General features: G+C 53.2%; 1 protein-coding gene across 1 annotated transcript in view; it reads left to right on the top strand.

Annotated features, from left to right (window-relative positions):
• ACSS1 (acyl-CoA synthetase short chain family member 1) overlaps nt 1-24,853 on the top strand; it is a 41,825-nt gene that overhangs the window by 4,333 nt on the left and 12,639 nt on the right. The window contains exons 2-4 of the mRNA XM_082857992.1: nt 3,632-3,728; nt 17,887-18,086; nt 24,469-24,644. Coding sequence (XP_082714118.1) covers nt 3,632-3,728; nt 17,887-18,086; nt 24,469-24,644 — 473 coding nt within the window. The remainder of the gene's footprint in view (nt 1-3,631; nt 3,729-17,886; nt 18,087-24,468; nt 24,645-24,853) is intronic.

Raw genomic sequence — 24,853 nt, 5'->3', positions numbered from 1 at the left:
GTTGAATGAAAATGTCTGCCTTTGTGTGTACAAGTTTATGATGGAAATGATGACCCTCTCATCACCTTTTCTTAAAAACAAACCCAAACCCACCACACACACCAGCTTACCTGCTTGCAGAGCTGTGACAGGCCCGGGTGCAGACCTGTCCTTAGGTGAATGAGATGATGCTTCATCTCCCATCATACCTGTGACACCAACATGAAGTGTCTGGTGGCCCCCTTGTACAGATGGGGAAATAAAGGCTCCAACTCATGTTTGGTGGTGAACGGTGCAGAAAATGCCCCAGTGCCTCGGAGCCTGCATTCTAATGAGACGGACCACAGATCAGTAAAGGAGCAGATCCACCCTGGGGAATGTTCTCAAGGTTTTTACAGCTGCTAAGGGGAGAATTAGGAAGTGTGTTCCACCATCCCCTGCCCCCCCTCCCGTGTTGAAGGAATCTTAGGGACATGGTCTCTGCCTGCAGGGACGTTCTGACCTGGATGGGGGAGGGTTTAGCGAGCTGGGAAGATGAGTGAGCGCTGAATGGTGTGGTGGGAGGGAGAGATCATTGTGTGCTGGGAAACTTGGAAAAGGCTTGAAATAAGAGGCCCGGTTTGAGCCAAGCCTTAAATTGCACTCTCTTCTTGCCCAGCTCTTCTTGGAAATACTTGGAAAGGAAATTCCCTTGTCCCACTGCCCAGTTCTTTGGGTGGAGACTTTTTTAAAACTGGGGGATGTAAGAGTTTCCTTCCCTTCCTCCTTCCTCTTCTGTTTTCCTCTCTGCTGTTGAGGCAATAGTGGGACCCATGCATACGTGTTAAGAGCCAACATACACATGGCATCGTAGGGCCACGTCGCCCCACACCCTGCACTGTGCTTTTCTCTGGGCGCTGTGTCATCTGAGTGTTGTCCATGGCAGTTGTGAACTGTGTTTCCCTTGGGGACACAGCCACAACATCTGACCCCATGTCAGGAAAACTCCAGTGGCATCTAATTACTACCGTGACTCCCAGAGTCTGGAATCGTTACCACCACCACGGATTAGGAGAGTGAGATTTAGCGGGGCTGTTTAGAGATAAACAAGTGAGTCTGCAGTTAGCGGTTAGCGAGTGGTTGGACAGCGGCCTGGCTCTAGAGCATGGTTTTAACCATGACCCCAGGCTGCCATCCAGTGGAGGCGTGGCCAGATGTCTTACAGAGCTCGCAAGAGTCTTTAATTACTCCTGTCCCCATTGGAAAAAGAAAGCCCCCCTGGAATTGGGAATATACATACCAGGTAGACGTGAGTGCATGTGTGCGTATGTCCGCCTGTGTGAGCGTGGTCCTGGACCACAGCATCATGTCAGATCTTGGTAGAAGTGAGATGCTTAGGCCCACCCCGACCTGCTCAGTCAGAGACTTAGGGTGGGGCCTCGCTACATGCTCGTGAGTCCTCTGGGGATCCTGGGGCATTTAGAAGCCCTAATTTAGACCAAAAAGAAAACTTCTTGAGGGACTAAGCCATGAAGATGAGAAGAGGTCTCTTCCCTCCCCTGGGCATGGGGCCAACCTGGTGTCATTTGGACCCCACATTGCCCTCCAGCTCAGGGACTTGGGAGGTCCATCCGTCATCCATAGCTTAGGTGCTTCCTCTGCTCTGAGCCCCGGGTCAGGCTGCAGGTGTCCAAACAGGAACAGGACATCTGGCCCCTGCCCACAGAGGGGCAGCAAGTTGGATACATTGCAGGAAGAGTTAAGAGTCTGGGAGGCATGAGGTCCAAGGGAAGAGAAGTGCTCCATAACAGAGTGAGGACGTGTAGGCTGGGGCCTGTGGGAGGGTGGGCACCAGATGAAGGGCAGGAGTGGTGAGGGTGGGACGGTGTACCCCAGGCAGGGTGAATCTGTGCAAAGCCCCCGAGGCAGGAAGGCCTTCAGCAGACTCGGCACGGCCAGTGAGGGGAGGGGACGGGATCCACCCCTGCTGAGAGTGGTCACCACCTCAGCTGCCAGGCGAGGGTATGGCCTCATCTGCTGCTTGTTCAAGAGAAGCCAGAAATCTGTGGTTTTAGTATGAAAACTCTTGATTTCTAAACTTTGGACCAGACTGACACACACATGATGTTGGGTTTATTGTGTAAATCCAGGTTTTGCCACCAAGCCCCTTCTCAGTTTGCCTTCTTGCTTTCCTCTCTTCTATTTTTTTGGCATTTTTTTCTCTTCTATTTTTCTAGTCATTCAAAGAACTTTGCTGTGCAAGTAGTAATTTTTCCCATGACATCTATCTTTATTTATTAAATTTTTTGAGGTATAATCTATATACTTGTTAGGAGCCAGAAAGTTGAAATGAAACTTTTTAATTTGTAAGAGTAAGTGACAGATAAAATAACCTGAGAGGGAAAAATGTGATACACACACACACACAGACACACACACAGACACAGACACACACACACACAGACACACACACACACACACACACACACACAAGCTAAAGTTTGTAAATGTTTTCATGTGAGTTCACCCTGTTGAGGATTATGGGAATCACGTGGTTTGTTATGGGGAGGGCCTCCCATGACTTTTGTCAGAATGGTTTTCCATCAGGAAATATTTGTAGTAACCCGCAGCAGGGTGATTATCAGGTGGTAGTTGACCTGTGGTAGCACCTCAGTGTTGCCTTCCACCTGATTCTGACCCAGCCCTGTGAGTTAGATGCAGCAGTGGGTGCATCTCCCATTTATGTAGGAGGAGATTGATTTGGAGAAGATAGTAACTGCCCCAAAAAGAAAAAAAAAAGAAAAATTTATGTACCTGGACATGAGGGCGACCCTGAAGACCAGGTGAGCAGTGGCTGCTGCCCCCAGAGCTGTTTGTGGTATTTATTCCTCTGCTGATGGGGAAGTGCGTAATGAAAACAGGCCACGAGGGCCGGCTGGAAGGGGCTCTGGCACAAACCGGCCAGAGCCAAGCTCACCCTGAAGTCCAGCCAGTGGTGGTGAATAGGAGGTTAACAATGAACATGATCCTACTAATCTTCAGGTTGACGGTAAACCAGCACAACTGACCTGTTTTTGCGGGCAGTCATGTGACCTGAGCTTGGGTAATGGAGGGGAAGGGAGCAGAGCCTCCCGGAAAACTAGCAAGGCATTTTGCCATCATTGCATCACTTCTTGGGGGAGGGTGCTGGCTGGACACCTGAGAAGGGATGTGGGCCCTTGTCCTGGCTCGCACCTCCACCACATGAGAGCCCACCCCACGCACGTGCACTGATTCGGGGCACCCTGTTTGCATCGAGTCTTCTTTCCCACAGCCCAGCCTGCGGCACTCAGCCCTGGCCGTGCACGTTAGAACCGCCAGGGAGCCTTGAAAACCACGGGGCCAGTCGGGTCAGGGTCCCCTGGGTGGGGGCCGGGGTTGGGACTCCTGGTGTGAAGCACCTGCTTCAGAGCATTCCCAGGGGTCACCTGTACCTGCGAGGTCATCTTTGTGTAGTGACCACCTCGTTTCTGCAGGCTCTATCACCGTTCTCCTTGCAAGGAAGTAGAAACCCGCCTCTGATGAGGGAAGGGTCCACCCCAGTGAGAGCAGCGCAAACCACTGCAAACCTGACCCTCCCCTTTCCGACTCCAGTGGCACCAAGTGTAATGTCCATGAACCTGTTTTTGTGCAGTCAACTGCTTGGACCAGCATGTTCGGAAGTCCCCGGAGAGCGTCGCTTTGATCTGGGAGCAGGATGAGCCTGGAACTGAAGTGAGGATCACCTACAGGTACCATGTGTCCCCTGAGGGAGGGCACCTCTGTCGTGCTGGACGTCAGCACCAAACGCTGCTGCCGGGCTGTGACAGGAGGAGCCCTGGCCTCCTTGCCTACCTGGGCAATACTTGTTGTCTTTAGATTCCCCTGGAAGGAACTGGGTCCTCAGAAACAAATATGACAAACGTTCAAGGCACAGGGCAGACTCTTGGTGCGGTCCCGTGTGACTGTGACCTCTTCTGGGCGGGGGGTTATATGAGAATCAGGGGCCATGTTTCCTCTTGGGAAATGTTCTCTGGTCTCAGGAAAAGTAAACATGAACATGGACTGAATAAAGTACACACTGGGGTAACTAAAATCAGCCCTCTTAGTGTGCTTACAACCGTGGCACAACAAATAAAATGGTCTTTAAAAAGGGACTAAAATAAAACAAACAAAAAGGGGCCACACCTGATATTTGTATCTGTGGCTCCTTAAATAAATTCTTCGCGCATCGTGTACACCAAGCCTGTGTGTTGGGGGCTTTGAGCGGACCCGGCGTCTGGGGGCAGATGCTGGCCTTAAAGCCCTGCCCCCTCCCGGGACTGGCTTGCTCAGAGGTCTCTGGTCTGTCACCGCATCCCTGTGGGAAAAGCCCTTTGCTCAAGCTTCAACTTACCTTTCCAGCGCTCTCTCAGGAGGAGGGTTCAGAGGAGCAGGTCCTGACCGCGGGGACCCCTGGTTTCCTGCTTGTTTTTCAGACGCAGGTTTTATCACAGATGCAGGGCACCAAGCCTGGGGAAGCTGTGTGCAGCTGAACTTCGGGATGGAGCAAAGTGACATTCGTTAACCTGCTGTGGCTCCTAGTGCGTCCTGCCTTGCTTGCCCCTCCCCTGCTCCCAATACCCCTCGGCCGCCACAGTCCCTCCCAGCCTTTACTGCCAGTCACTGCACTGACCTGGGTCCCCTGGACAGACACCCTCCTGACTCCATGGGGTCCACGCATCAGCAGCACTGTGGCCTGGGACCCCCGGGCCCTGCACACTGGAGCTGGGGGCACTGCTCTAATAGACAAGCCGCTCCGCTGTTCTTCACCCTTATTGGCCCGACTTGATCTCTGTGTGATTGTCCAGTAGATTAAGTCTCTATGGGTGGGGGTGGAGGAGGTCAGGGGAGTTCAGCTGTGGGCTAATTTTCTCCGGTCCTCCCGTGGACCGGGACCCGGAACTGGGGTTGGGCCGAGTCAGGCCCCTGAGAGCTGCTCAGCTGGACTGCTGAGTGTGTGTTTGTAACTGGGGGGGAGTCTCAGGACTGCAGCCATCTTGTTAAAACAAAGAACAACTTCATTTCCATAGCAGAGCAGCCCCGGGCAAGGTATAAACCTGTAAGTACAGGCAAAGAATTTATTATTCTCTCTCTAAAAATAAACAAGCTCAGCCTGAAGAAATGGTTTTACAAACTTCAGGTGGTCTTAGTGCCAGGTGACTGTTGTTATTTACTGTTTGAGGGAAAAGAGAAGTGTGTGAACGGGTTGTCTGTAATTGCAGCTAGTTTTTCTTTTCTTTTTCTTTTTTTTTTTTGTGGTACGCAGGCCTCTCACTGTTGTGGCCTCTCCCGTTGCGGAGCACAGGCTCCGGATGCGCAGGCTCAGTGGCCATGGCTCACGGGCCCAGCCGCTCCGCGGAATGTGGGGTCTTCCCGGACCGGGGCACGAACCCGTGTCCCCTGCATTGGCAGGCGGACTCTCAACCACTGCGCCACCAGGGAAGCCCCTGCAGCTAGTTTTTGAGGGACTTGGATTCATAATTTTCCTGGTCATGTTAGGTTTTTGACATGAGATTTTCTTCCTCCTGTCTCAGAGGAGGGCTGCCTACACTTGGTGCTCGTCGTCCTGCCAGCATACAAACTGCCACTAAGATAAAGTGCATTCCTGCCAAGTGTCTCACATGGTGGCACCCAAGGTGCCCCAGGATGGTCACAGGCCTTGGCGACCTGAAGACCAAGTTCCAGACCCATGGTCTGAGCCCTTGAAGGAAACTGCGTGGGGATGTGGTTCTCATGGGCTGGGGTGCTGGAGGTGGATTCCTGGGGACCACGCCTGCCTGGTCTGTCCTAAGCTTGGGCACCCATCTCAGTCCTCAGGTGCACAGAGCCTCTCCCTCCTGAGTCTGCTGAATTCTTCTGAAGAGGTGCACTTCTGAAGAATCATCAGAGAGCTTGTAACGTGAACCCACTCCTGTCCCAAGCCCAGTGATATGTGGGTCCACATGTGTTGCACATGCCCTCGCACACACGCCCTAAACGTGCACGTGTCTACAACCTGCTCTTGGTGTTCAAGGATCCTCCGGAACCGCTCTCCCGGGTTGCAGGCACCGCCCTGCTCCTTTTCTGGAAGTTGGGCCATTGCCTGGGGGTGGCCTGTCTGCTGTCTTCAAGGTTCTGAGCACTGGGGTGTATGTGCAGCTACACCTCCCTAGGGTGGGGGAGGCCTGGCAGGACCAGCTTTGGGAACCCTGGGGCAGCAGAGTGTCCTCAGCCCGGCCCCACCCCGCCTGCAATTGTTGCTTGGCTGGCGGCAATTCCCAGGCGCACCCTGGCAGACGGGCTGAGGCCTCGGGGGCCCGCTAGGCAGCGTGTGGGGTGCCTCATGCTGGCGCCGGCTGCGTGGCTCTGGGAGAAGGACAGCCTCGTGGGCTGGGGTTCTGTCCTTCAGGCGCGGTGCTCCCTCCCTGATGGGAGGCGAAGGGGCAGGACCTCCGCTGTCTGGGATCAGCCTGGGATGGCCTGCACGTGTCTCCCCGGGAAGAGGGCAGCCTGTGACCTGAGGCCGGAGCCAGGGCCAGAGGGCCGCCCATCCGATTTCCAGCCTTCCTCTGCCCAGAGGTGTGTTCAGAACTGACCTGAGGGAGCCGTTCTCCCCAGCGAGCCAGCAGGCCTGCAAACCTGGGCCTCCTGGCACCGCCTGAGGCCTCCGAGGCCAGGGCTGCAGAGGCCAGGCAGGCACATAATCTGGGTGGCTCCCCGAGGCTGTGCAGCCAGATAGCACTGGGAGCAGTTCTTTCCAGCCGTCCACGTGCTTATTTCGCAAGATGGTCCTTCACATTCAGTTTAAGCAGACAGATTCTAGAGGCCCTTGGCGATGGGGATGTGGACAAACACAAATCCCTGTCCTCTAGGCAGGTGGTGCGGGGGCTCAAGACCATTGCCTGCCTGGAGCCTGGGCTCTGGGCCAGGGGTTTCCAAGCTGGGGACGGGCGGAGGGCATGGAGCAGAGCAGACGCTGTGGCTGGTCCTGGTGTTCTGTGCTCAGGACCTCTCAGTGGAGGGTGCCTGCGCTCGGACAGAGGAGAGAGCAGCCTGAGAGTATTCACCAGGCTCTGAACCAGGATCTCCCGTGTGAGGCTCTCTGAACAGGGGTCCAGACATGAGTCCTTTTAAAAAAAAAGTTTCTTAAAAATTTATTTTATTGAAGTGTAGTTGATTTACAATGTTGTGTTAATTTCTGCTGTACAGCAGGGTGATTCAGTTATACACATATATATTCTTTTTCATATTCTTTTCCGTTATGGTTTATCCCAGGATATTGAATATAGTTCCCTGAGCTCTACAGTAGGCCCTTGTTATTTATCTAAGATGTGACCTTTTAATTAATCTGTAGCATGTTTTAGCCCTGGCCTGGCCCTCCTCTGTGAACGCGGGTTGCCGTGAGGGCAGCGCTGCTGTGGTCATGGCCAGGCTGTGCAGCTGAGCTGGGCGTCTGGGCTGCAGCGGGGAGAGCAGGCCTGGCACCCCCATGTGCCCACATGAGAGCCGAGTGGAGTTTCCACTGTGGGTCCAGCCCTAGAGGCGATGATTTCTGTAGTTGTTCCAGCTGGGCCTTCTTATGGTGGGGCGTGCATGGTGGGGAGCCCCTGCCCAGAGGCGCAGAGTGGACGGAAGGCCCCCTCCCCGCTGCCTGCCTCAGAGCCCCTCGGCCAGCGCGGAGGACGCCTCCTGCCTGGGCCAGCCGACCAGGCACTGGGCGTTACTGGTGCCTAGCGTGGGGGGCCCACTGAGTATACAGAATGGGGCCCAGCCCCTGGGGCGGCCCCCTGTCTGGGGCAGCCACACCAGCACCCCTGGGTAGAGGGTACCGTGAGCTCTGAAGCCTGGAGGCACCTCCTGAGAAGCTGGCTTGTGCCCCGGGCCCCGGGTGTCTTTACGTGGCCACTTGTTAAGGTCACGGAAGGGCCCTGTGGGCTCTGGTGGGAGGAAGCAGGAAGTTGCTGTAATGCTGTTGGAGAAGACTTTGAGGAAGTGCTGGGGGGTTGGGTTTTGGGAGGCCGAGGAGGGGAGGCCCGAGCATGGAGGCCGAGGGCAGGGCCGGCCAGCGCACTGTGGGGTGAGGTGGCGGGGTGGGCGGAGGCCTGTGTTCCCGTCTGCTTTGTCCCCAGCTGTGTGTGACCTGGAGCAAATCTCCAGCTCTCTGACCCTGTTTCCTCCTCCACTGGGTGCTGGGTGTTGAGCAGCACAGGGGAATGAAAGCCCAGACCTGGGTCTGGGAGGATGTGGGTCTGATTTGGCTGTAGGTCGGGGCAGGTGAAGGGAGGTCAGTAGAGGATTTCAGATTTGACGAGGGGAAGGGCATGGGTGGCCCCACGGCTGCTGCGGCCGGGAGGGCCGGGTGGGGTTTGCAGGGAGAGGTCCTCACGCCAGGAGAACAGTTTGGAGCCCGCTAAAAGGCAGCCCCCTGACGCTTGCACCTGGTGCTTCCCACCCCCAGATTAACTACAGTTTGCAGTGAGCAAACTCCTTTATTAAGATATCAGGGCAACTGAAGGGGAAGATCATTAAGGGACATAGTGAGGCTGAGGGTGGGGTGCTTTGGCGTGAGCCAGGGCCGGTGACCATGAGGCTCCAGGACAGGGGCCCCTGGCAGGCAGGGTGAGTGGGTTTGTCGGTGGGCTCTCCTCGGTAGAGGCACCGGAAGCTAGTGGCTGCCAGGCTTGTGTGCAGTGTCCCCTGCTGACCTCTGAGTAACCCTGATTGCAAAACTTGGTCAGGAATCCCCGTGCTGGCTCCCGGAATCCGGTAGGAGCTCTGGGTTACGTGGATGGAGCTGGTTTTAAACCAGCATTTAACTTTCCTTTAAGACTTGGCTCCAGATTTTGAAGCTGGCAAGTGCTTTGAATCTTTCTATACGTGACACTTAGTTTTCTTTCCCATTCTTTTGGGCAAGCTGAGGCTCTTGGAATTTCACATTTTACAATGGCCCTGTCTTGGGACTGCAGCAGGAATGACCTCCACAGAGAGTCGAACCTCCTTGATGGGGCCCTTTCTGGGAACCCTCTGGCGGACGTTTAGTTGGAGGACCACACATAACAGACGTCTCCCTTGGAGCTGGATGCCTGCTTTTTGTGAACTCCCTTCTGCTGTGCAGGGATGCTGGAGGGGCTGCATTGCGGGAGGTGGAGGGGCAGCAGCCTGCGGAGGGAAGGGGCGTGGCCCCTTGGGGACCAGTCTTTAAGGAGGTGCTTCTGTTCCAGCTGTGTGGTTCGGCTTCTGGCAGCTGCAGACCTGGTGGTGGGAGGGGGGCCGACAGCCTTGCTGTGGCTGTGCTGGGTCCCCTCCGGGGCAGCACAGAGGCTGCTCGGGTGCTTGTCACCCCAGGCCCCTCCCCCACCCTCCCCGCCCGCTCCTTGGCCACTTCCTCTTCCGGCTGAGGTGGCAAATCGAGGCCCCTGGAAGGAGCAGCCCGGCAGGCAGCCCTGAGACCCTGCAGGGCCGCCCTGACGCTCGGCTGACATGTAGCCCCCCGTGCTGGACCCTCTGTCTGCTGCCCAAGACCCGCTTGCAGGAGGGTTCCCTGTAACCAGCCAGGGGCTGGCTGTCCTCCAGGTCCCCGGGCCCTAACCCTGGCCCTGACCCTAAGGCGGGGGCAGCCCCCGCTGTGTGGGCCCCTGGCACTTACAATCTTCGTTTGGATTCCCGGTCACCCTGGGTTGTAAAGTGAGGGACCTGATGCCCAGCGAGCTGAGGGGGCTCTCAGGCTCACCCAGCTGGAAATGCCAGAAACAGGGTTTGGACCCAGCAGTGTCTGATCTGCGAGAGGTGCTGTGGCATCTTGGAGGCGGTGAAGGTGTAAATGGCGGGCTGCCCTGTGGCGCTAACTTGGTGACAGGCCTTTAGGTCTGTGTGCAGACATCGCACCCCTTCACTGACCAGGGCTATGTGTTCCAGGACCTCCAAGACAAGGAGTCGCATGTTAACCGCGATTCCAGCTGGGGAGGAGAGGTCAGTGCCTGAGGGCTCCAGGTGGCCTCTAGGAGGGACAAGGGACGGCTGCGGAACAAGGTGGGCCTAAAGACTGTGGAGTCCTGGTGTGACGGTGGGGCCGTGAGGAGCAGAAAGTGCACGTGCTGGAGGGGCTCTGGGGACCTCGGGGCCCTGGAGGCAGGAGGGGTCACTTTGGGTACGAGAGGAGGGGCAATGGGCCAGGTTAGGGGGCCTGCCTGGCCCTTCATTCTGTCTCCTGACCCCCTGTGTCTGTCTTGGACCTCATCCGAACCTGGGAACAGTGGGGGTCTGGAAGGGGGAGAGGCCTGGCAATTTCCCATCAACAGATCCAGTTAAACTTCCTCTGGGAAGCTGGAGCGAGGTTTCTGGGCCACTGGGAGGGTGGATTCCTTTGCTCCATCTGGGCCGACAGCCCCATTCTCCCTGCTGGTTGTCCTTGGACTGGGGCCTCAGACCGCTCTCGCTCAGGGCTACCAGCCTGCGGGAGCCTCTGGGGTTCTTCGTGTGTTGGCACTGCCTGCCTCGATGTGAGCAGGGCTCTGAGTCTGGAAAGGAAAGAACTTCTTTTCCGGAGACAAGACTCGGGCTGAAGGCCAGTGCCGAGGTCCAAGGGAAATCAGGCGTGAATCAGGGAAGAGGGCAGACCTTTTCTCAAGTCTGATCCGTCACTTCTGTTCCACCAGGGCTGCGTCAGGAGTGGGAGAGAAAGACTTAGGATGGGGGGGAGCTGGACCCGGGGGCAGGTGGTTCTGAATGTGGAGCCAAACACTGAAGCGTGAAGAAAAGCACGCCCACCCCGCCCCAGTTCTGCTCCGTCTGGTTAGAGGAAGGCTCGATTCAACCACAGTGAGCGGCTTTGAACACTTCTCTTGCTCATTTCAATCCAAGGAAAAATGTTACATAAATAACGATGGAGTTGGCAGACGGCAAACATCCTCAGGTTTGGGAACCTTTGAAATAGGGTGTCAGTTATTCTGAAGCTGTGGGTTTTGAGAGCTGCCCTTGGAGCCAGGCTTGGGTTTGAATCCTGACCTGACCCTTGACCCTTTCAGCTGAATAGCCTTGAGAAGTCACTTAACTCCTCTGTGCCTCAGTTTCCTCATCTGGAAAATGGGGTCGTGATGGTAGCCCCCAGCCCATGGGCTGTTGTGAGTGCTCCACGGATGTGCCTAGGGTTCAGAGCAGCGCTGTTCCCGCTGTCACTGAAGGAACTGTGCATGTGGTGGCAGTGGGCGGGCAGGAGGAGGCTTCCCTGGGCAGTAACACGAGCGGGTTGGGGAAGGCTGAGGAGGCAGGAGCCCGTGGGCCTGCAGGTGGCCGAGGCTGGCCCGGAGAGGAGTCTCCTTGTGGTCACAGTGGGTGGCAAGCGTGGCTGGAGAAGACGGGGCAGCTGGTGGAGGTGGTGGGATGACACGGCAGGTGGCGGATGGGCGGGCTGCACAGGCATGGCGGTGGGCCTACCTTCCCTCCAGGCTCCCGGAACCCCAGGCCATTGCCAAGTGCCTGGAATCTGTAGCTGGCAGCAGCCCTGACTGTGGATGATGCATCCTCAGACCCACCTCCCACCCCAAACGAGGGCTTCCCATCAACAGCCACGGCAGGGCGCGTGGAGCAGGTGGGCCTTCAGGGGAGGGATTCTCGAACCGCATTCAAATACACTGGTGACTCTCATTCACCCTGAGCCAGTGACACGGCTGCCTAAGAGTTACACAAAAGCAAACTGGCATTTTCACTCTCCTTCCTGCTGTTAAGGAACCACTGATTTTCACCAATTTTATTTTTCTGCCATTCTGCAATAATTATAGCTACTGTTTATAGGATCCCTTTATATGTGCCTAGGACTTCATATTTGGTCTTAAGTCTGTTTGGGCTGCTATGACAAAACACCACTGACTGGGCGGAGTGGGGGGGCTTATAAATAACAGAGACTTATTTCTCACAGTTGTGGAGGCTGGAAGTCCAAGATCAAGGTGCCAGCACGGTCACCTGCTGGTCAGGCCCTCCTCCTGGGTCACAGCCAGCGCCTTCCTTTTGTGTCCATACATGGTGGAAGGAAAAAGGGAGCTCTGTGGGGTCTCACTTATAAGGGCACTAATCCCATCATGGGGCTCCACCCTCGTGCCCTAATTACCCCCCCCCCCGAAGGCCCCATCTCCTAATACTATCATCTTATCATCTTTGGGGGTTAGGATTCTGCAGACATTCAGACCACAGGAGTCCTCGAGACCACCTTAGAAGTGGTCCTATTATTAGGCCATTCTATGGTTGAGACAGTCTAGACCCTGGGTGTATGGGGAGCTGGGTGGGAGCCCCATCTCTGATCAGATGTCGTTCACTGAGGCATTCTCCTGAGAGGGAAATTCCCTGAGTCCAGAACTTTCTGCAGAGTGTAGCAAAACCTCAAGGAGAATACATTTATTTTTTGTAATAAATTTAGAAAACATGCAGCTTTAGTGATTGCAAGTTCACTGGCTGGCCTGGCGTCAGCTGTGGCAGTTCAGCTCGTTTCCTGTGAACGCTGAGTGTGTCCGGGGCCTTCCTTGGCAATGACAGCCTGGGCGTTTTTGTGTTGACATGTGGCAGCTGCTTTATAGTTCACTGCAGCTCACCTTCGCTCAAGGTCATGGTCACGTGATCAAATCATGACGTGAGAGGAATTTCATACTTGGGTTATGAGCCTGCCCAGCTGAATTTCCTGGGCTTCTGTTCTCTCGGTGGCAGTAAGTAGCAGAGTAAGCGCATGTCATTACGTTAGATTAGATTTAGTGGCTACAGTAATGTCTGGGCCAGAGGAGTCTGCCAGAGGGAAGGAGTTGGTCCCGAGGCCTGGTGAGCTTCTCCCTGTGAGAAGGGGACCCTCTTGCTGTGCTCCGCTTTCTGAAAGCCAGCCCTTGCTTCTCTCACCACCTCCATCTTCCAGAAATGGCTTGCTGAAGAGAATATCAAAGTCTAGAGAAGTGTACCGAAGAAAGATGTGTCCTGTCCAGTCCTGCATCTGGACCATGGGGTTGACCCCTCCCCTCAGCACCAGGCTTGGAGGAAAGAAGTGACTGTCACAGACCTTCCACACACACATCGACACAGTTCCCTGGGTTCCTTCCCTTATCGGCAGAAGGAAACGCAGAGGACAGGAGCTGTGTGCTGGCCTATCAGTGGGTGGCCCTGCCCATCGCCCTCTCTGAGGGGCAGGATGTCTCCTGCCAGGGTACAGGAGGTACAGGAGGCTGGGAGGCATTTGCGGGGTGGACCCGGCGCTCATGGTTAGAGCTCGGGCTCCAGTCGCCCTGCACCCGCCAGGGCTCTCGTCCTTTCTTGCTTACCTGCTCTTCCTTTCCAGTCCACAGATATCTGTTGCATACCTTCTCTGAGCTAGGCCCGCTTCTGGACGCTGGGAGGAAGGCAAAGAACAAATCCCTGCCCAAGTAAAGCTCATACTCAGTGGGGCAGGCGGACAAAGAAGGAGGTAGCCTCTTTTCCAGTGTTTAATGAGCACAAGAGCCAGAGTAATGGTAATGGTAGCAAGTAAGCAAGGCATGCATTCCGGATGCGTTTCTTAAATACAACAGCACCACACACACACACACACACACACACACACACACGCACACACACGCACATGCACACACGCACACAAACACACCCGGCTTATCTTACTTCCCCTGGGGCTGTCCAGCTGTGTCCTGTTTTGGATTGAGCTGGGCCAGAGGTGCCTTTCTTCTGTCTGTGTTTGGGCAGATGTCGTGTTGGTTACGGATTAGCATTGGATGAATGCTCCTCCCACTTGAAGCTTAGAGTTGGCTGTAGAAGGTTTCCTTCCTTCCCCCAAGGCCAGGCAGCATTTTGCTGGTGTTCAGCACCCTGAATATGAGGCCAGTCTGTGTATTTGTGCCTGTCATTTGCATGCGTCCACGTGGAAGGCATGGCCCTGAGGAGTCTACTCACAGACAAATGTGGATATCTTATTCAGAACCTGCATGACGAATGCTATATTTCTCCTGGCACTTGAAAATAGAACTCTAACTCATTTTGTTGAGATCATTTCTCAGAAAGCTGCGTGTCACTGTCCCTTGGAAAGATCTCGCAGGCAAGGAGGAAGCCAGTGCATCCTGCAGTAACAGCGCAGAGCACCCATCACTGAGTGGCTGCGTTCTCTGTTTGATAAGAAACAGCATTTCGGTTTGTGAAAGTCTGAGAAGTTATGAGTATCCAAGAACTGCTTTTGAATGATTTTTGAGTACCTCACGTAACAGGATCACTTGAATAACACTTACTTTTTTGTTATTTGAAGACCTAGGTTTGCTGACCATATATTCCAGTGGTCTAAGTCTGGAGAAGATTGCTAATGAAAAGCAAAAGCTTAAAATGAAAAATCCAAGTTTAAAAATATAATGGATGAACTGGAAAGATGAGGAGAAATTGAGATGGAATTAAATAGGGACAAATGGACAGTCTGGAAAGTCTGATTTTAAAAATTAATTTACTGACTGTGATATGGAGGACCCCTGTTCACAGTGCTGTTCTGTGTGTGGCGATGGTCAGTGGGTTAGTGACCTCATGTTGAATTTGAGCCACCTTTGTCAGGCATTAGAAAATAAATGTATTCTTCATTTACATGGTTAAGTATAGAGTTGGGGTCAAGGGTCTGCGTTCCATGTTCTGACCCGGGCAGATACCATGGGAATGCCGGGGTCCGTTTGGTAACCTGGGGGTTTCTAGAGAATGGGAGTGGCGTCACGGAGGGCTGGGCGAGAGAACCTGGGAGAGAAAAGGCTTTGCGAGGTAGTGGTGGGGGGTATTCAGGAATCTGAAGGGCTATCATTGAATGACAGATTTTCTCTGGACATCTTTAAAGGGCTGAACTGGGACCAAGGGGTGGAAGTGGAACAGCTACAAGTCTTGGCCTGATTCTAGGAAGACTGATTAGTGCTGTGCGGGGTGATTCCCAGCAACGTGATGTTTAAGCAGAGGCTGGACCGCTGTGGCCAGGAACCCCAGGGAGGCTTCAAGGATCTCTTCGACCTTGAGTTTCATGGCCTTGGCAGAGAGGATGGGAAGGGGAGTGAACTCGAGAGATTTACCCGCATCAGGTTCTTTACCAGAAACTTCTCTGGATGCAGCGGCAAGGGTGTGGGACCCAGCAGACTCAGTTCCAGGGCCCATGAGAAGGCCCCTCGATCCTCCAGGGAACACCTGGGCTACTTCAGCTTGGCCTCCAGACCTTCCCGGGGCTATAGGGCAGCTGCCCAGCTCTGACCGCCAGGCAACTTCTGCCCCTGAAGGGGAGCCCTTTCCCCTTTGCTGCCTTTCTCCTCCTCCCCACGGCCAACCTTTCCAGAAAGCTCTCCCTGCTGCCTCAGTAATTGTACCAGAAGCTGAGGTGATAAACGCCCATCACACTTTCATGTGCCTTCATTTCCCCAGTGGGAGCTGGATTGCAGGAGGACACTTTCCCTCTCATTTCTTTTGTCTGGTGCCCTACTCGCCCCCATGGTGCCTAGAATGGAATTTTTAACATCTTACAAATTCATCAAAATGAATTAGTTGATTTTAGTACTTCTAGAAAGTAATTTCAAACAAAGACGTCTGATGGTAAAGATAATCTCTACTGAATGTTTGGCCGAGTCCTGAGTGGGTGAAGCTTTTCATTAACACTCGTGACAGTTAAACAAGGTGGAAGGGGCTGCTGTTTCTCAGGTGATCTTGTGGCAGCTGAGAAAGGTGAGCTCCCATGCCCGTGCAACTCCTATAGAAAGTAACCCAGGCCTCTCTGTCTGGACGGCTCTGTGCCTTCCTCGACTTCAGAATGCTGCCTTCCGTCTGCAGAAAAAGGACTGGATGTCGTCACCACTGATCTCTGACGCACTTGAGCCTCCATCTCCCCAGCACCGACTCCTTAAGTCCTTAGCGCTGTTGAAAATGGCACCTGCGCTGGGCTGAAGTTATCCTTCTGTGTGACTGACCGTAGCTGCCTCTCGAGTGCTGTCACAGACTGTCCTAGCCTCCTCCCCGCACGCAGGAGGCGCGTTTCTGGGCCCTGGCTCCGGGGAGTTTGCTGTTGGGGGCTGTCGGGGTGCTCTTTCTTTCATCACAAGCTCAGGTGCAGGGTGGATGGGGTCAGTGGATGGTGCTTTTGTCCTCCTAAAGCCTTAAGGAGAAAGGATAGGGTCCTACCAGAGAGGCAGTGTGCCAGCCTGGGCAGGAGTCGAGGGGGAGCGCAGGCTGCACTCGTGTTACCCGAACCAAACTTGGGTCCGTCCGCTTGCCCGTGCACAGTAAAGCCAATCTACTGACACCGGGTTGGAGTGAAGGAAAGTGCAGCGTTTACTGCAGGCACCAAGCAAGGAGTCCAGGGCCGCTGGTGCTCAAAACACCCCACTCCCGGATGGGTTTCAGGAAAGCCTTTTTAAAGGCAAGGTGAAAAGGGGAGTCCCAGGGTATGTGATCAGCTCACCACAGTTCTCTGGTCGATGGTGACTAACAGGGCTGTTAACATTATCAATCCTCAGGCTCCAGTAGGTCCAGAGGCTACAAGTAGTCAATTTCTTCCGTCTGGTGGGCGTTTTAGCATCTGTAAAACAACTCAGGGATGTGCATCAGATACTATTATCTAGGTACTTTAGAGAGGAGCTAAAGCAGAGGATATGGGGGCGGGGTCTGTCCCTGGAAGGCCCCATAGGGTCCTGCTTGGTTACACTGGTGATCTCTCATCTGGTCTCCCCCAAGGCCTGTCACCGCTCACCCTTCATTTCCTGCCGGCCCTTGCTGGGCTGCCCCTTTCTGGGCCTCTGAGCACAGGGCAACCACAAACGCTCCTGGGTCTTGGCCAGGAGGGTAGAGCCACGTGGGTGGGGTGGACTTACTCCGCCCTTCCATGCCAACTTTCTGTTAAATAACAAATACAGCAAGTCATTCACACTGACGTTATGAGCAACATTGGAGCTATGATTTTGAGTGTTTAAAATATTTCTGTTTAAATTGTTTTGATTTTGTTTAAAAATTATTTAAGAAACTAAGTTACAGATGTTGTATGTGCTTTAAAAGTCTACAGTGACCCTTAAATTTGTGTCCTCATATGCTGTATTGAAAAGAAACCATCAATGAATTTCAAATGCAATATAATTTTTTTCTTTGGAAGAAAAATAAAAAAAAAATATATATAAAACAAATACAATAAAACAAGAGCAGTGAAAATGGGAAATGTCCCTTCCTGTGGGAAGTGGGGTTCAGTGGGACCACGTGGGAAGCAGTGCTGAACCCAGCGTCCACCTGCTTCTGCTCTCCTGCACTTTCCTCCATTTCCTGCTCTGGTTTCTGGTAGACTGTCATCCTCTCGGGGTTGTGTTGGGTCACGTGCTAACCCCAAGCATATCAGCTTGTTCAGCGGGATGCTGCTCTCTGACTGGCTGGCCGAGCCTAGGCCCCTGGAGTGGAGGCAGGGGCCATGTGGGCACAGGAGGCGGGGCACAGTGTCCTGGTCCCTCACCACCCAGCCCTGCCCCGGGCTGCGGGTCGCTTTCCTTCCCAAATCACTGAGGCTTCGCAGAGTTGGGGTCCCCTTCCCGGCGTCCCCTGCCCAGCAAGGCCTGTGCTGACCCAGAGAACAGGGGCCTCTCGGGGAGGATGTGTCAGAAGGCTCCGGGACCGGATGACCCAGGTCTCTGAGAAGCTCTGCTCTCAGTGGATGCAGGGACAGGCGATTTTTCTCAGCAGTGTGGCCGTGAATCTGTGTCAGGACAAGCCTACAAAGTTACAATGTTTTCTGAAAGGAGCCTTCCATGCATCAAGTGTTGGAGTGGCTGCCCTCCCCCTGGCTGGCCGGGGCTCCAGTGCCTGCAGTTTGCAGAATTATTCCAGCCAAATGACTATGCGTGCTGGCCCTCCCCCTTCTTTGACAGCCCTCCCTTCCTTGTGCCACAGGGAACTGCTGGAGACCACGTGCCGCCTGGCCAACACGCTCAAGAGGCATGGAGTCCACCGAGGGGACCGGGTAGCCATCTACATGCCTGTCTCCCCACTGGCTGTGGCCGCAATGCTGGCTTGCGCCAGGATTGGAGCCATCCACACTGTTGTCTTTGCTGGCTTCAGTGCGGGGTCCTTGGCTGCGAGGATCAATGATGGTGAGCACGTGGGCAGTGGAAGGGAGGGAGGAACCTGGGTCGCCTGGCCTTCAGGGACTTAGCGTGGTGACAGACATCACTGAAAGTCACACATACAGATGATGGACACTACCAGGGACAGCGCATGGCTGAATGAACATTTGCTCTATCAGCTGAGATCTGAGTGCGTTGGATTTAACCAGATGAAGGAAGGGAAGATTCCAGGTGGAGGGAGTGGCATATGTACCCACTGGAGGAGGCTGTGTGGCTGCAGTGCAGGAGGGAAGAAACGTAGGGTGAGATGAGGCTGGGGAGATATGGGGAAGATTCCACAGGTCAACAGCTGGAAGCCTTCTGTGATGAGGACTGATGGGGTGGGCCATCTCCTGAGGCTTGGAGTCAGGTGTGGGCCTCGTGGTGTGTCTTTAAGGCCTTCTGTCTGCAGGTAGGTCAGGGCCTCCCAGACAGGTGTGCAGAGCAATATTGTCTCCTTCCTTTTTCTGGTGTCGGAGGGCTGAGTGTCTGAATGGTGGCCTCATGTCTGTGCAGCCTGACCCCTGCTCCCTTGAGATCCTAGAGGGTTCCCTGAGCTGGCTCCCCTGGGGCTGTTGGGAATTCCTTGTGTCTCATAGAAGACTTCCCTTTGGGTAATGGACAGAGCTGAAGGGCATAGTTCTCAGACCTCTGTTGACCACTCTCTTTAGGAAAGACTGGGGAGCCTTTCTGTTCCCTTTCAACATTTCCCCTCTAATTTCAAGCATTGGTGCTGCTACTCCTTTCTCTCTCTCTCTGAACTCTGTAGCACCTACTGTGTACCAGGTTTTGTTTTAAGCAGTTTGTGAAGGCCATCTCTCTTCATTTTAACTTAGTCTTCATAAATATTATATGAGATAATACTCTTGCTATTTCTACCCTCTCCCTTTTTCTATTACCATTGAATCATTTTAAAGTGTACAGTTCAGAGACATTAAGCACATGCACAATGTTGTGCAACCGTCATCACTATTCCAGAACTTTCCCGTCATCCCAAATGGACATCTCATACCCATGAAGCAGGCATTCCTCATTTCCCCTCCATCCAGCCTCTGACAACCACTAATCTGCTTTCTCTCTCTCTATGATTTGCTTGTTCTGGAGGTTTTGTAAAAATGAACTCCTACAGTATGTGGCATTCTGTGTTCTACTTCTTTCACTAAGCATCATGTTTTCAAGGTGCATCTATGTTGTAGTGTGTATCAGTATTTCATTTCTTTTTGTAGATGAATGATATTTGACTGTATGGATAAACCACATTTTGTTTATCCATTTATCTGTTTATGGGTATTTTTACTTGTTTCTACTTTTTAGCTATTGTGAATAGAACTGCTGTGAACGTTTATGTATAAGAATACCTGCTTTCAATTATTTGGGTATATACCTAGGAATGGAATTGCTGGCACATATGGTAAATCTATGTTTAACTTACTGACAAACTGCAAAACTTTTCCAAAGGAGCTATTCTGTTTTACATTTCTACTAGCAATGTATGAGGGTTCCAATTTCTCCAAATCCACATCAACACTTGTTATTTTCCTTTTTTAAAAAATTATAGCCATCCCAATGGGTATGAAGTGGTATTTCATTGTAGTTTTGATTTGCATTTTTCTAATGACTAATATCATTGAATATCTTTTTATGTGCTTGTCCATTTGTGTCTTCTTTGGAGAAATATCTACTTAAGTCCTTTGCCCATTTTTTTAATTGGTCGTTCGTCTTTTTTATATTGTTGAGTTGTGAGTTCTCTAGATATTCTGGATACTGTACCTTTGTCAGATATATGATTTGCAATTATTTTATCCCATTCTGTGGGTTGTCTTTTTGCTTTCTCAGTATTGTCCTTTGAAGTACAAAAATTTTTAATTGTGATAAAGTCCAGTTCATCTGTTTCCTTTTGTTTTTTGTGTTTCTGGTATATTATTTAAGACTCCACTGCCAAGTACAACATTACAAAGATTTGCCTCTGTGTTTTCTTCTAAGAGTTTTTTATAGTTTTAGCTTTTTCATTTAGGTCTTTGATCCATTTTTTAATTTTATTTTTATTTTTGTTTTTTTTGCGGTATGTGGGCCTCTCACTGTTGTGGCCTCTCCCGTTGTGGAGCACAGGCTCCGGACGCGCAGGCTCAGCAGCCATGGCTCACGGGCCCAGCCGCTCCGCGGCATGTGGGATCTTCCCAGACCGGGGCACAAACCCGTGTCCCCTGCATTGGCAGGCGGACTCTCAACCACTGTGCCACCAGGGAAGCCCCCTTTGATCCATTTTTAAAAAAAATATTTATTTATTTTGGTTGTGCCAGATCTTAGTAGTGGCAGGTGGGCTCCTTAGTTGCAGTTCCAGGGCTTGCCGGCTCCTTAGTTGTGGGATATGGGCTCCTTAGTTGCAGCAGGCAGGTTCCTTAGTTGTGGCATGCAAAGTCTTAGGACTCCTTAGTTGCAGCTCCAGGGTTCCTTAGTTGCAGCCCATGGGCTCCTTAGTTGTGGCATGCGTGTTTCTTAGTTGTGGCATGCGAACTCTCAGTCGCAGCATGCATATGGGATCTAGTTCCCTGACCAGGGATCAAACCTGGGCCCCCTGCATTGGGAGCGCGGAGTCTTACCCACTGCGCCACCAGGGAAGTCCCAGGTCTTTGATCCATTTTGAGTTAATTTTTGCATATGGTGTGAGGTAAGGACCCAGCTTCATTTTGTTTGGCCTGTGCATATCCAGTGATACCATTTATTGAAGAGACTATTGTTTCCTTTGTTGAATGGTCTTGGAACTCTTGTCAAAAATAACTTGACTGTATATGTGAGTGCTCATTTCTGAGTTCTCTATTCTGTTCCACTGATCTATATATCTATCTTTGATTTTCGCATGCTGCACCATCCATGCATTCCAGGAATAAATCCCACTTGGTCATGATGTATAATCTTGTTAATATGCTGCTGGATACAGTTTGTTAGCATTTGGTTGAGGACTTTTGCATCAGTGTTTATAAGGGATATTGGTCCATAGTTTTCTTTTCTTGTGATCTGTTTGTCTGGTTTTGGTATCAGGGTAAAGCTGGCCACACAGAATGAGTAAGAAAGTGTTTCCTCCTCTGCAATTTTTAGGAAGAGTTTGAGAAAGATTGCTGTTAATTTGTCTTTATCTATTTGGTAGAATTCACCAGTGAAGCCATCTGGTCTTGGAAACTAAGGCACAGAAAGGTTAAGTGACTTGCCTAAGGTCACACTGCTACTTAGTGACAGACCCAGGATTTGAACCCAGGCATTCTACCAATGCTTTTAACATTACATTAGCTGCTCCTTTCCTCTCTTGCTGATGTGGCCACAGTTACCAAGTGTTTCTGTTAAGATTCTTTGAAACAAGCAAAAGCAATTGACTCTGGAGAATTAGTAACTGGATGCCAGGCAACTCCCAGAACTCAGGAATCCTAAACAGCCAGGCCATGGGAAGGCAGGGGCCCAGTCAGCTCTGAGGGACTCAGTCGGGGAAAGTCCTGTAACTTTTCTCTAGAACTTTGCCATTAAGTGGCTCTTCCCCAGCACCCTACAGCCTCCATGTCCAGCTATTCAGGTGTCAGTTTCCTGGGGGCAAGACCCTGTTGGGACAAGTGTCTGTGTTCTCTTGGCTCAGTGAGGGTGGTATTTTGGTTTATTGCTGTGTTACAAGCTACTCCAAAAGTAAGTACTTAGAACAGTATATTTTCTTATTATGTTTCATGATTCTGTGGGGCAGGAGTCAGGTGGGCGTAGTGGGAATGGCTTCCCTCTGCTTTGTGATATCTGGGATATTGGCTGGATTGGTTTGAATGTTTGGGGGTGGCCAGGGGTCTCTTTCTGTTCATGTAGCCTCTTCACATGACTAACTTGGGCTTCCCCATAGCAAGGCAGCCTCAGGTGGTCAGACTTGTTACATGGTGGCTTATGGCTCCACGAGGAAGCAAGGAGACTGCCACTCGCCCTACAGGCTGACCCTGGAATCAGTAGAGCATCATTCTGGCTCTACTCCATTGGTCAAACCAGTCTGTAGCCACCCCAAATTTAAGGGGAGGGGGCCTAGACCCTACTTGTCCATGAGAAGTGGCGTGAGACCAGGTCAGAGAATTCACAGCTGTCTTTTGTCCACCACGGGGAAGGAGAGTGTCAGTGTGGCGACCAGGTCTCACCGTGAGTAGGCAGCTTCTCCGGTTAGTATGTCCTATTCTACGGCCCCGGCCCCCTGGCCTGGCCTCTGGTCTCTGGCCACTCCTCTTCCTTTATCTTCCCTCCTGGTCTAGGCTGTGTGAGGAGTGGAGAGAGGGAGGCGTGGGGAGGGTGGAGAATGGCTCTGCGAGATGCTGTGAGGGCAGATTAGTGGCCCAAGCAGTTGTCCACGCCCGAATTCCCCAGTACCTGTGAATATGTACCTTACGTGGCGGAAGGCCTCTGCAGATGTGATGGGACCCCAAAGTGGGGGGATGATGCTGGTCCGCCCGGTGTAACCACCGATCCTTAAAAGCAGAGAACTTTCTCTGGCTGAAGCAGAAAACATGTGGCAAGAGGGAGGTGAGAGAGATTCCAAGTGACAAGGACTTGACCTGCCTTTGCTGGCTTTGAGGTTGAAGGAGGTTGTGTGCATGGGGTGTAGGTGGCTCTAAAAGCTGAGGACGACCCCTGACTGACAGCAAGGAAATGGGGGCCTCAGTCCTACAGCCACACGGACCTGACTTCTGCCAACACCCTGAGCAACCTGAAAGCAGATTCTCCCCAGAGCCTCCGGGTGAGATCTTCCCCCACCCCCACTGGCACCTTGATTTTGGCCGTGAGACTCTAAGCAGAGAACCCAGCTTAGAGTCTCACGGCCGAGCTCACCCAGACTATAGAACCGTGAGCTAAAAAAAAAATGGGGGTTCTGAGCCACTAAATTTGTGGTAATTGGCTATGGGAGCAATTAAAAACAAATACAGAAGCTGAGACCTGATCAAAAGCCAGGGTGAAAGTGAATCCTCCCCAGACCGAAGTGTCTGCTGATCCTGCCTGTGCTGATGCCGTGCACCTGCCACGGCCCCGCTGCCCGCCCTCGGGGACCGCAGAGAGAGGGTGCTCCTCAAGCACCTCCTGGGGACTGGGCATGTCGGGCCCGGAGGTTCCTGCCCTGGAGAACCACTCGGGCAGGGAGGCCTCGCACAGATGGGCACCGGGAGTGAGGCCTGTGTCTCGGAGGCCGGGATTCCAGCACCCAGGTTGGGCCGGGGCCACTGTTTTCTCCAGAGGGTCCTGAGCTTTCTTTGTCTCTCATCCCCTTGAGCAGGGTCGCTTTCTACCTGCTTGGCCATCTCCCTTCCTGCCCCACAGGGAGCTTCCCTGGACAGCCCCAGCTCAGGGATGTAGGCCTGAGCGTCTCAGGTGGGCTCTGTCCACCTGACTTTGTCTCCCCACGGTGACCGATTGCCAAGGCTCGAGGAGCAAACAGTGTGTGTGGCCGGGGCCTGGCGTGCAGAGCTGATGACAGTCCTAGGCGCCCCAAGCAGTCCAGAGCATCTCTCTGACCCAGGCAAAGGCCTGTGCTGGAGGGGTCACAGGTGGCCCGCGGGGCTGTGCCGCCTCTAGGGCTCTTGGGAGGAAGAGAGGCTGTGAGCATGTCTCTAGAAAGCACGTTTCAGACTGGAAAGCTGAGGGAGACTGGCGCCTCAGGTAGGGCCCCCAGGAGCCGCCCTGAGGCGAGAGTTCAAGTGCAGGCAGTTCACTGGGGAGGTGGTCCTGGGAGGTGCTGCGGGGTGCAGGGACTGAGGCCGGGGAGCTCCCACTGTGGGTGCCCAGGGCTCAGACCGCAGGGAAACCCTGGAAGGCGATGGTGCCCCGGGCGTCAGCATGAACCCCGAGGGGCTGGTTGAGGACTACTGGGTGGGGTGATTCCTCAACACTTCCGCCTGTGGCTCCAAATCAGGCCTCGGTGCCCACGTCACAGGTCTGAGGGCTGTGCTTGGCCATCAGCATGGCAGCTGGATGGTTGTTCCAGGCTCTTTCTCAGGGGCCAGTTGTACAACAGCCCACCTCAGCCGTGATCCCTCCGGGTCATCCCGGGTTGGGGCGTGGTGGGCGGAGGGTAGCCTGGGAAGGCCCCGGGGCAGGTGGGAGGCAGCGGGAGACTGGCAGAGTTGAGCTTCCAGTGGCTTAGCTCCAGTTACACCTGCTCCTCCCAGAGCTGGGAAGAGGCTGGCGCTTCTGCTCTGAGCACAAATACCCCAAAGCAGGTGGAGCTTCACTTTGTTGTGTTGACTCTCTTGCTCAAGGATGGACTTTATCCATCACACCCTGAGGCCTGGGCTGTGTGGCTGGCTGGGCTGTGAAGGTCGGAGTGGGGAGGAAACTGACCCGAAATACCTGCCTTTGACTCCGATAGCCAAGTGCAAGGTGGTTATCACCTTCAACCAAGGACTCCGGGGAGGGCGTGTGGTGGAGCTGAAGAAGATTGTGGACGAAGCCGTAAAGCTCTGCCCAACCGTCCAGCATGTCCTCGTGGCTCACAGGACAGACAACAAGGTCCACATGGGGGATCTGGACATCCCCCTTGAGCAGGTGGGTTTATCTCCTTTTGTATAGTTTGAGGAGAAGAGGTTGTCATTGGATTAACTGAGTCTGAATCTTGTCAGATTGTGGTTCTCAGTCTGGGTCCCCCAGAGGTGCCCAGAGTTCCCCTTTGCTATTTGATGGGCTTCCATCCGGGTAGGGAAGATGGAACTCAAATTCCACAAACAGAGGGAAACATTTAACATAACAGAAATGAC

Source organism: Leucopleurus acutus (genome assembly GCF_964270905.1).
Source record: "Leucopleurus acutus genome assembly, chromosome: 16".
NCBI lineage: Eukaryota > Metazoa > Chordata > Mammalia > Artiodactyla > Delphinidae > Leucopleurus > Leucopleurus acutus.
Note: the sequence above shows the minus strand (reverse complement) of the source record. Positions and strands in the feature narration are given on the sequence as shown.